At 43.4% G+C, this 12,189-nt stretch overlaps 1 protein-coding gene across 2 annotated transcripts in view; it reads left to right on the top strand.

Moving 5' to 3' along the window:
• Positions 1-1,323: 1,323 nt before the first annotated feature.
• Positions 1,324-12,189, top strand: part of MYH15 (myosin heavy chain 15) — a gene marked incomplete at its 5' end in the record, with an annotated part of 45,211 nt that continues 34,345 nt past the window's right edge. The window contains 10 exons of one of the 2 annotated variants that reach the window (XM_082498458.1): positions 1,324-1,414; positions 2,524-2,627; positions 3,152-3,295; positions 4,989-5,145; positions 6,592-6,619; positions 7,504-7,597; positions 8,900-8,917; positions 9,519-9,611; positions 10,924-10,987; positions 11,082-11,180. In XM_082498458.1, coding sequence (XP_082354584.1) covers positions 1,324-1,414; positions 2,524-2,627; positions 3,152-3,295; positions 4,989-5,145; positions 6,592-6,619; positions 7,504-7,597; positions 8,900-8,917; positions 9,519-9,611; positions 10,924-10,987; positions 11,082-11,180 — 892 coding nt within the window. Of the gene's footprint in view, positions 1,415-2,523; positions 2,628-3,151; positions 3,296-4,988; positions 5,146-6,591; positions 6,620-7,503; positions 7,598-8,896; positions 8,918-9,518; positions 9,612-10,923; positions 10,988-11,081; positions 11,181-12,189 lie in introns of both variants that reach the window. The other variant, XM_082498457.1, reaches the window with a different exon arrangement.

Raw genomic sequence — 12,189 nt, 5'->3', positions numbered from 1 at the left:
GATATTGCACAGTAAATAAAATAAGGAAAGAGGTAATATCCGAGGGTCACTTACACGGCTTCAAATAGTAATCAAATGGTGTCTTGACTTCAAAGAAAAAAAATCTGAAATTTCTAAAGTGTGTGTGTACACCTTTTAGCGGTGGAACTTCTTTTAGACATTCTCTTGACAGCACCCTGAGTATTTTACATATGTGTGTGTAAGTGTTAATATGTGTGTGTATAAAAAACAAAACAAAACAAAACAAAAACATATCTGTATGATCACTTCAGGGAGCACGTAACAGTAAAATTAATTGCTTGGCTGTACAAACCCAGCAAATCGGTCTCACGCCCATGTCCCCTGCCCTCTCTTTCATGATAGAAGGCTCCTAAACTCCGTAGCCTTGTCATTTAAGAAAACAAGTGCAGGTATTAAGCTGGACTAATAAACCCAAATAGGTCTAAAAAACTATGAGGTTTGGGCACTAATGCTGCAGATACACTTGACCTCTGCTGTGCCTTGCTGCAGAGGGATACGCAAGCTGGAGAATTTGGAGGTACCAGCAACCTGGGAAGGGGTACCAGCAACTTGGGAAGGGGCACCAGCACAGGACCTCCCCCAGCCGTGTTAGTCCTGTTTTTTCTGACGTGTTAATTTGTGCGCTCAGAGGAGCGTGCTGCAGGTAGCAGGGCTGTTTCCATCTCCAGTGCTGGCTGTCTCCAGCAGGAGCGTGGGCATAGGTCCCTGGATCTGCACCGAGGGTGTTGGTAACGCACATCCTTGCAGCAGTTCTCAGTTTGCAGCAATGAAATCTTGCTCCATGATTCCCAGAAAAAGCCTGCCTGGGACCATGCTGGAAGTGGCTGAGCGGCACGACCCTGAGGAGATGTGCTGGAAAGCATAAGCTTCCTACAGGCAAATTTGAAAGGGGCCAGAAGAGGCCCCCACTAATTGGTTTTTAAAATCACAGCTTCAAGTGGTCCATTTTATCTCCTGCTCTTAAGCACCATTCCACCATTCGTGCCACAAAGAAGAGATTAAATTCTCCCGTGGAGATAACTGTGACCCAAGTTGAGGTTTTGAACTACAGAGGATCTGGCTGGCTTCAAATAAGCTGAGCCAGGGAAGAGTTTAACTAAGGGTGCAGTATAGCCTCAAATCTGTGTTAGGTATTTGCGTTTCAAATTAATCATCGCTTTGATCAGCCACCTGCCACATTGTGCTGTGTGTTTTGTATTGTCTCAGATTGTCCAAGAAACAGAATTTCCCCCCCTTTCTTTGGTACGCCAGGTGCCTTTCTTTTTTCCTCTTTGAGCTGCGCCACCTTAAACCCTTGCCAAGATGATGGACATGTCGGAATTCGGGGAGGCTGCTCCCTTCCTCCGAAAGAGCGAGAAGGAGCTGATGATGGCACAGACCGTCGCCTTCGATGGTGAGTTGCGGTACCCTTTATGCTGCCAGTGGCCCGGTAAGCGGGATAAGGGTTGCATCCAGGTGTTGCTGTGGGAATGCAGAGCAAAGCAGGATGCAAAGCCTCCCTTGTCACTGCCGTGCTGCCGCTCTTTGAGGTAGCTGGTTCAACCACGCTTTGGTTTCTTTATTCTGCAAAGCTATAAGAAGCCTCCAGGTAGTACTAAATAGAAATAATCTATCAATTTATATTAAGTAAGGAATTAACAAAATTTAGAAGTAAGGCGTATTTGTACCGCTCTGCTAAGGGAGGGGGGGATCACTTCTTGTCCATTTGAAAGAAAAATGCCACACATTGATGTTCCTGAAATGAGAGAGATTCTGCCGCATGACGAGATGTCTTTTTATGTTGTACCTGTGCATCTCTTTGATTTGCAGGCTGATGACAGTCTGATGTTAGCTTTTAGTTTCCCATAGTTTATTTTTCATGAAATGGATTTACAGGAGCCCTGAAGTATAGTAGTAAGTATAAATACACCAATAACCACAGCAATACACTATTCAGAATAGTCGTTGTAACTGAAAACCTAAAGTCTAGTGCAGCTACTCCAAAATTCTGAAAAGCCACATACTTAACTCAATGAGAGTTATTAATATTGCTGTTTTTCAAGACAAATTTCAGAAGAATGTGCAGGGATAAGGTTAAATCTGATAGCTGGAAGGCAAATACTGTGGGCTGAGTTCCTCGCTCAGATCGCAATTTTCTGTGTGACGTTTTAGCAAATGCCTTCATTTGGGCTTGGATCTCAGTTCCTCCATCTGCACAGTGGTGATAATGATTATGGATTTCCCGGGGAGGCTGAGGCTTAGCCAGCATTTGTGAAATATTTTGACACCTTGTGCTGGAAGGATCTAGAGGAAGCCAAGTGGTGGTTTCAAGGGGGAGACAACATTTGGGAGCCCTATGCCTCCTGGTTTGGCCGGCAGCTCCCCAGCACTGCCGATCTGCTGCGGTCCCAGAGGTTTTGTGTCGCTGGTGTGGAAAAAGCAACCCCGGCCATCTCAATGAGCTGGGCACGGTGCTACTGTTTGACACAAGGCTGTGAACCCTCCGTCTCCTTAATTTCACAGGGAAGAAGAAATGTTGGGTTCCTGATGACAAGAAAGCCTACGTTGAAGCTGAAATTACAGAAACCAGCGGTGGCAAAGTGACCGTGGAGACAACAGACGGAAGGGTACAGAACTGGTTTTGCCTGACCCGTGACTAACAAGGCCGGAGCAGCAAGCTCCAGACATTAACCTATCCCGGTTTAAGCTCAGTTGCCTGTTTCATGAAATGGACTGTGAAAGAGAAGCCCAGTAACTGGTGCTGTATCAGAATGACACATGAAAAACCACCAAGGGGAAGAAACAGCAACACGGTGGTGGGTAGGCGAGCATCAGCCACCGCACAGCCACGGGCTGTCTGTGAGCAGAGGTGTGCAACCAGACAGTTCTGGTTTGGCCCCCAGAAGTAAAAGCCCAGGCTGCAGCTAAATCCCACGGCTCCTTTTCGCAGCCACACCACCGCGCTCCTTAATTTTATCATCTTGGCCTTCCCTTCTGATAGCTGTGGAAACAAATGGTATTACATACACAGGCTGGGTTTGAGCTGAAGGACTTCCATCTATGGGGCGGGGGAATATGTTCTCCTATAAGGTGTGTGAAACGAGAAAATCCCAGTGTTTTCCAGTGGTGCCGTACTTACCTGTCTTTGCAGACCATGACTATAAAAGAAGATGACGTGCAGTCAATGAACCCTCCCAAATTTGACATGATTGAGGACATGGCTATGCTGACCCATCTGAACGAGGCGTCTGTGTTGTACAATTTGAGGAAGCGCTACAGCAACTGGATGATCTATGTAAGGGTCGTTACCACGGTGTATATAGATATCTGCATTTCAAGTGCAGATTTCGTGTTTGAACATGTTGTGTTCTTCATATTCAGTTTACAACTTTGGTGAGTCACAAAACTGAGGGTCTTGCTCATCTTTTCAGGAAAGAAGTTGCTTGGAGCTGGCTTGTGTCTGAATACAGACAGACAAAACTGAATAAGATGTTGTCTAGTTCTTTGGTTTTGCTTGCTAGCCTAGGAACGGGGTGTCGTGGGGCATATTTTCAGCCATCAAGGCTTTGGGGAGACCTAGTTTATTTTTGCTTTCCTAATATTAATCCATGCCAATACCAGCCATGGAGATTTCCTTGTTAAGAAACAATGCCTCAAGCTTAGAGCACACATGTAACTTCTTTCAAGTACGAGCCTTTCTATCTTTAGTTCAGTAATTTTATTCCCTTCATTTTCAGTGCTGACATCTGTCCCACTTGACTCTGGCCTTTTCCCTTGCTCTGTGTCTTCGCCATGACATCATGAGCATAATTTCTGCCAGCACCAGACCAAGCTTCGGTAGTATCTAATTTTATGAGACCAAACTTTTGCTCTCGGTTTGCTGCATTCAGTTGTGTCTGAAATCAGTTAGGGGACTCGATAGATTTTCTAGCCAATCCCTGTTCTGGATTTTGGTTCATCAGAGGAGCAAATCCAACTTTTTCTCATTTAAATTCTGATTGTTAAACATTTTCCGCATTTCTCCAATAACCCCTGTATGGACATGTATGGCCTAAAGCACAGCTTTGCTTGCAGGTCAGTATAGGTAGAAATTAGTCATCTTGCCTTGATCAGTTTACTGGTTGGGGCTTTTCTTTTCCCTGTAGAAAACAGGACTGAGGACTTATGCCAAGTCCATTCTGGAGCAGGTTCTGATGCTATTTTTAGGGGAAGACACGTGGATTTCACCCAAAACTTTTAGAATGCAATTGAGCTCATTAACATCGTGCTTGTGCCCCTACAATAACCGGGTTTCTTTGAAGATTTTTGCTTCACCTGGACTAAGTACCTGAAAAGTTACCAACTAACACCGATTCCCTGGGGTTACAACTGAAAACTCATTCATCCTCAGAATGACCAGGCTCCAGCTAACTGATGTAGATAGCCCAAAGAGCAACTATATAGATAGATTTTTACCAACTGTGTTTCTCCAGAAGCTGAAAAAAGCTCCACAGCTTTGGGGAATAACAGTATGATGCTGTTTTCTCTTTGCCCCAAGGTGCTCACATCAAATTGATAAAGGGAGGTTGTTTCTCCTCCTGATAATGGAGTTCAAACAGGAAAGCTGTAACCTTTCTTACCTTCGAAATGACTGTTTCCAAGAGGAAACAACTCTCATGGGGTAGCAAGGCAGAAAAAGAGATGTAGGTCTATTTGCTGCTCCTTTGTTTTGCTGAAGGGGCTCTTTCTGTTTCTGGTTGTCATCTTGAAAATACTTTTTCCCCTTTGGAAAACTGTTTAATATCTGTAGTTTTGATACCAATTGCCAACAGGAAGACACTTAGCAGACCAGTAGCTTTAGAAATTGAGATCAAAGGCTGAAATTCAAGTCAGAATTCAAACTCGAATCAGAAGCTGGCAACAACAGATCCTGCTTGGTTAACTAAGACCTTTTTCCTTATTCCTTGTGCATTTTTTTTTTTTCACTCTTGTTTTGTATTCCTCTCTAGACCTATTCCGGTTTATTCTGCGTGACTATAAATCCCTACAAGTGGTTGCCTGTATACAAGTCGGAAGTTGTTGCCGCGTACAAAGGCAAGAGGCGCTCAGAGGCTCCTCCCCACATCTTCTCCATTGCTGATAACGCATACCACGACATGCTGCGTAGTAAGTGGCACTGTTTGCTTTCAAATTTTGTTTCGCTTTATTTAGCCAAAGTGATTTGTACTGGATGGAAGTTTGTGAGAGCTTTTGCAGTGTGCAGCAAACGTGCAAATACTCTACAAGCAGCAGGAGCTTGGCAGTCTGTGTCAATTTTATATATATATATAATTTTTTTTTTTTTTTTAACTCCCCTGACTGTCCCTGTGGTACTTTTGGTAACAGTAAGCTCTGTATATGACTTATCTGTGAGGTGCACAGATTTAGCTGTCTGAACTGGGTGAATCCATCAGTTTGTAACAGAAATGGGGCCATGCCCCAAAGGTCTGTAAGTATTTTCCCAGTCTCAAAAATAAATTTACTGTCAGTTTATGCTCAGCATTCTAACGCTTATAAGATGCATGCATTCAAAGGTTAGTGAAGGACAGCTATCTAGGATTCTGTGCGCACATCACTTGCAGAAGCCTGCCGTGGGTCAGCGTTGCACTGACTGCCATGGGTCTGGGCGCCAACCCTGCGGCAACGAACTCCAGATTTTCGTGTGAAATTTTCTCGCCCCGACCCTCAAGTTACTGGAAAAAAAGAGTTTATCAGCAGAGGGCAGCAGTGGTGTGCTCACACCAGGTCCTGTGAGGGGGCAGGGTAAATCCCAAAGAGGCTTGGTGGGAACACATCCTGCTGTCACTTGGTTTTAATAAAATGGAAAGTGCCACAGCTGTGAGGGGACAGAAGGCTCTGGGCAGAGGGGATGTGTGTGTGGCTGAAGAGAGATGCTCTTTTATCAGATAAGAACGAAATATGGAAAGGCTGCCCAATAGGCAGCCGGTTATGATGATGGGAATTGAAAAACAAAAGAGGAATTTAGGCTCAGAGGCTTGGGACTCTGCTATGATTTAGCATTTGCTGAACTTGGTTAATAATACATTAAGGTTGCAAAGTGTTCTAATAGACGCTTATATCTGGTCAGGCCATTAATAGCAGGGACACTATAAAACTTCATTCCAGCAGCAAGGCCAACTGAAGAAGAGCACGTATGCATAGTGAGGAACAGCATGTGAACAAACAGCACAATTACTTGGGTTGGTCTAGTATTGCAGGAGCAGAAGGGTCAGATGTGAGCAAAAACGTACACAGGAGTAAGAAAAGAAACATTTTGATGACAGGAAATTACTTTCTTTATTATTGTCTCCCAGACAGAGTGAGAACAGGCATGACTGACAGGTCTTTAATACCGATTTGAACAAAACACAAGAGGAGGGTTGAGGGCAGGGCTAGAACTTGCACTGCTGGAGGTTGGACTAGATGATACTGGATTTTATCTTTCCATCTCTGCTTCATGTGATTCTCTCCTGTCCTTGCAGGACTCATTCTGGAATAGTTGGTACACATTTGCAATTATAATAAGCAATTTGTACAGCCTACTAAATCTGTCTCTTTCCCCCCCCTCCACAGATCGGGAGAATCAGTCTATGCTGATCACGTAAGTGCTTCTTTTTTGATTGATTTAAGACTCTGTTCCTGCAAAAAACTTAGAAGAAAAAAAAAAATCCTACTGAAATACAAGTTGACCCTTGAAATCTCAGCTAAATTGCCTGGAAGTAGATCCAAGCCAAGTAACTGGCAATTTGTCCATCCGATGGCTGCCTTGAGCCCCACGGGAAAGGAGTGGCTAAGGGTTTGATGGAGACTGGTCCATTTCTGATCCCCATCTGGTATTCCTTCCAAGTAGGCATGAAAACAAATCAGCAGGCAGTTAAAGAAGCTTCTTCCAGGGTGAGCCTTGCTGTGGCTGCCCTCTTTGGACTGGGAAGACTCCTTCTTGTCAATGTGGTTGCTCTTGCTGCAAATTGTATTTATGAATGTTGTGTAGACGTATCTAAAGGGAGGCAGATGACCAAAGCAGAAAAGAAGTGGCACATCATTTACTGACAAGCATGAAAGATGGAGAGTTGGGTGTCTCTCTACATGGTTCATGTGTGCTTCTGGATAAAGCTGGCAAATTACTGCAGCTTTTCTGTACGTTTCCCAACTCATTAGCTGTATATAGTTATACCTCAGACCCTTGGTCTGGATGTTTGTAATAAAACTTCACGCCCTTAAAGGAAGCTCGGTGTAGTGTGGATTTGTACGAGATTTCTGACCCCACTCACGTGAAGACTTAGTTGCTGCTATCACAGACATTCACCTCTTCGTTGAGTCAATTTAATGTGAGTTCAACTGAAGTGGCCAAACAACAGGCTGCAGAAATCAGAGTCAGTGATTCTGAGAACAGCCTATGTGCAGGGAGGAGCTGGCAGGACAGGAAGGTGAGAGGATGATTTACAACTATTTAAGCACTGCCTGTTATCTTCCTCCTTCCTTTAGCGGAGAATCCGGTGCTGGCAAGACTGTCAACACAAAGCGCGTCATCCAGTACTTTGCCACAGTGGCAGCCCTGGGTGAACCTGGTAAAAAGAACGTAAGTCTGGTGGTGGCTGTTTCATTTCAGGCTCCCAAGGTTTTTCTGTTGTGTACAACTAACCCCACAAGTCTACATCCCGAACACTCAACCATGTGCTAGACCTCAACAGGCATGCTTAAGGAAAGAAACTGTTGGGAAAAGATTCTGACGTTTTTACATGGCATTACTGAGAGCGTGCTGCTCTGAAGGTAGAAAGGCAATGCTCATCTGAACTTGCCACGCTCCAGATGGAGCAGCAAAACCACGCCTGGTTCTAAACAGCTGGTTGTTGCTGCTGCTTTTTTCTAGGAATTTTAGGTTTTGAGTGTGTTAAATGTGTTTCTGATTGTGTTAAAGCTGGTCGAAAGATGGAGAGACTGTGAAGATTAAGAATTTTTTTTTTTCACATAGAAAACAGTCTTCAAAAGGACTAGGATTATCATTTCTCATCAAAATGTCTGGTTTGTTGAAAGCTTTTTTGTCCACAAAAAGGGAATGTTTTGCCAAAAGATTTTTTTAAATCAGCTTTTCTGTATTTCTGTTTGGATAAGTGCTGTTCTACTTATAAGTGCTCTCTAAGGTTACAGTGAATACTGTATTCATGTTGGTTTTTATCTTGTGTTGCTATGAGCTTATTCACTACAAGCTTCATTGCACTTGAAGGCTCAGCGCTCTTTCGTGATGAATTAACTGATTCCTGTGAACTGTATTTATAAGGCCAAAATTGCAGCCAGGCTTGGATTCTGTATGCATAACTCACATCACCAAAATCTAATGTACATTCATCTGAGGCCTGCAAGGCTCTCTTAACAAATGACTGCGTGGTCCAGAGCCAGCTTTTTGCGTGCAATGAGGTTGGTGCTCATAATGGTGTGTGAAACCTGGTGTGCTCATGGAACGATTCTGCAAATAACAGATATTGCAGTTGGAAGATATTCCCAGTAATTTATCAGCTCAGGTCACATTTTATTTTCATTATCATCACCCTTTTTTTTTTTTTTTTTTTTTTAAATAATCCAAGAGTTCAAGTGCAGCACGACTAATTGTCTAAAACTTGTCTGTTTGCATTTACACCCTTTTATTCTTGCCACCTGGCACCAGTGCATTTTTCCTGTCCAGTTAGTTAGCCTTTTGGTTCTTTGTGGAACATCTCCAGAGCAAAACCAGGCAGGTGTCTGGAGCAGGGGTTAAACCAGTGAATATGTTGGTACCCACTGGACATTTGACCTTGCTAATCTTTATCTTTTGTGATGTCCTTCATGTTAGTACTCACACTCTCTCTCTTTTTTTTTCTCTGTTGTGTCCCTCTTTTGACAGCAACCAGCTACCAAAACTGGGGTAAGTCATCAGCTTTGCTATTTTATCTTTTCCACGTGAAAATGGTCCTGGGGTCTGTCAGTCCGTGTCATGAACCTCAACATTTCACTTTGTGTGGTTCCCCCAGTGAAGGATCCCTGGAGCCCAAGCAAAGTCGTTTGCTTCAGCAAACTGAAGTTTGTGCGAGTGAGAGTTAATGCTTTTCTCATCTCCAAAGATCCCAAATATTACAAGCTCTAAGTGCTTTCAAATCTACTACATTTTAGTGCTTGTCACTGTCTTCAATAGGCCCTCTCCTTCACACATCCACTTGGATGTCCCTACATGCTTCACGGTACATGGGAAGATATATGGTGATTTTTTTCGTATGCAGATGGCGTAAGATATCAAATCTACAAAGCAAAACAGTAGAGACTGGCAGAATGTTTTAGGCCTTTTAAGCACTCATAATTGACTGATGATCTTGCTGCTACGCCATTCACACTGTGCCACCCCAAGGGTGGAGGTAAATCACTTTGCTTGGGAGGCTTCTCTCTATAAGTGAATGCATGGCTGAGTTATAGTTGCCAGCTGAGTTTGCGGACTGTAGGTTTCTCAATAGTATTTCAACCTTGATTTCTAGGGAACCTTGGAGGATCAAATCATTCAAGCAAACCCAGCTCTAGAAGCTTTTGGAAATGCCAAAACCCTGAGAAATGACAACTCCTCACGTTTTGTAAGTCTGTAACATAACGTAATGATGTCCTCTACAACAATGGCCAGATAATAACATCTCTGTAATAATCCCTTCATAAGTTGCTTCTCGTTTTGTCCATTAAAATGGCTGGATCTCCACACAGTGGAAGAATAACAAAGCAGGCTGTAACCAGGAAAAACTAGTGGAAGGATTAAAGATAAAAAGAAACAAAGAAAGATCCACCCTGACTAATTGTTTAAACTGTACGTGATGAGGAGACAAGCAAAGCCTAGCTTTATGAAGCCCTTTGAACAGCAACAGCAGATCTTCCCCCAAACTGCCTCTGCCCTATTTTCCTACCATATTTTCCACTAGCCTAAGTCATTCCCTATAGTAGCTCTACTTTGTCACCAAGTTTCAGGAATACACCACAGTCCCTGCTCCCTCTCACATCTTCCCCCTCTGCAGACACACACATGCACACTCCTACCTTTGACCCGTACCATCTACCTTTTTGGCCGAGCAAGCTGCCCCTGCTTGTCCCTCAGTGTTGACGTGACCTTGGGCCCCTCCTCATTTCCATTAGGCTTGCGGGAGACCAATCCCCTCAGGAGCTCTGCCTCTGCCACATCTGGTTGACGTTGGCTCTGAGGTCCAAAAGGAACGGCATAGGATGACGGCCTGAGTTTCTAGCCCACGCTTCCCTCTTGAATCCAGTTAAAAATTAAATTGGAAGGGGTGGAGAGGGTCAGAGGTTGCAAGCATCTATGGAAAGCCACACAATTGTATAAGGAGTTTGTCAGCTGGAATGGAAATTAATTACTTAAAAAGGCTGATGTGTTTGAATATAATAAATTAAATGAAAACTACCTGGTTTTTATGAAATTTGGGGGAACAAATATGCAAGTTTTATGGGCAAAGCAGTGTAAAATCACAACACCCTTCTGACGCAAGCAGTTGCGTGTAAGTTAGGACTGCAAATGAGGAGTCAAAAAAGGAGCCTGTGTGTCTCATGCCCGTGTTATTGCTCTGAGTCCTGCATCAGGGTAAACCTGCATCATAAAACTGGAAGCTACGTGCAGTCCTGTGTCTTAGCCTGGCAGATAAGAACACAGTTATCCTTTTCCCACAAGCTGATTACATAGCTGTATGCATAGATTTAGGTTTGGGAAAGTGTGGTATCACTGTTTGATATTTCTCATTGAAAATTTGCCTATGCAAAGTAAAGGAGTTACTTTACTGATCAGTTTACTGATTCTTTTGGGCCAAATGATTGCCTTCAAGCAGTACCCTTTGTTTCCCTCTGTGTATACTATATGCACTAATTAGAATATTCTTCTGTGTGAATTAGGGTAAATTTATCCGAATCCATTTTGGAACCACAGGCAAGCTGTCATCTGCTGATATTGAGATTTGTAAGCAGCAAACTCTCTCATTTTTAAAAAAGTACAATTGCTCATCTGAAAGCTTGGAGAGCCTGTCTTACTGAATTTTACTTTGTGCAACTAGATTTATTGGAGAAATCCCGAGTGATTTTCCAGCAACCGGGTGAAAGAGACTATCACATCTTCTACCAAATCCTGTCGGGAAAGAAACCAGAGTTACTGGGTAAGCATTACGTGGGTCTACAGCTTTTAAGAATCAACCTTTAGCTGCACCGACAGTGGCTGAGGAGGGGACAGGGGGCAAACCTGTGTTCAGAAAGGCCCTTATGCTTCCGCTTGAGAAAACTGGACTTTCACCGTCAAATGCTCTCTTGTAAAGATGCTGTTCCAATGGTGGCAACAGAGACCATTTTTCTGTCGTATACTGATGCAGGTACTCTATAAAGCGAAGTGATATTACAGATTAGTCTAAGACAGGACTTTTAAAAAGTAGCCTTATAAGGACAAAAAACATCACTATGAATTTGCATAATCCGAGGTCTCAAAACATCTGGCAAGTGCTACGCCTCCAAAAGCATTTGTGGTAATAAAACTAATTATCCAGATTTTCATGTATGAGGAGCTTTGCTTATAGATCCACGGAGAAAAGCTAGTTCCCTCTTTCTGCCCCAGATGCCAAAAGTGGCATCCTAGCATGTTCTGTAGCAAGGGAGAATATGCAAAGCTGCCTGCTGATGATTTACCCTTTTCAAGTTTTCTCTGGCTGAATGCGGTCCCATAGACCTGCTGGAGAAGAGCAGAGAGCAGGTGAGGTCTTTCTGCTCCCATCTCCTAATGCTTTGAATAAAACCTTCACTAGTTATGTAAGCGATGTGGTTTGCTGACTTTAATTTGTGCTCTGAAGAAACACATTACATGAAATACATTGAAGAGTCACTTTATTGCCGCACTAAACTGCTACTAAGCCATAGCAATCATAATCTGGTTTGAAGTCTTATTATCCTGACATTGTGTGGTCAAGTCCCTAACCCTCTTAGCTTTTATGTGGCCTAATTAATGACGATTACGGGAAAGATTTCAAGGCAGCATTGCACTGAGATTCCTGTGTGAATCCCTGTGCTGGAAAAATATGCTCTTTCTCATAAACCGTCTATCGGTGTACTCTGCAACAGCACACACCTTTCTGGCCAGCAGGAGCATGTCTGCAGGCTCTTGAAGAGGCTGAAACCAAT

The sequence above is a fragment of the Vanellus vanellus genome (genome assembly GCF_965231255.1).
Source record: "Vanellus vanellus genome assembly, chromosome: 1".
NCBI classification, from domain to species: Eukaryota; Metazoa; Chordata; class Aves; order Charadriiformes; family Charadriidae; genus Vanellus; species Vanellus vanellus.
The sequence above is the reverse complement of the archived record's forward strand: the minus strand, read 5'-3'. Positions and strand labels throughout refer to the sequence as shown.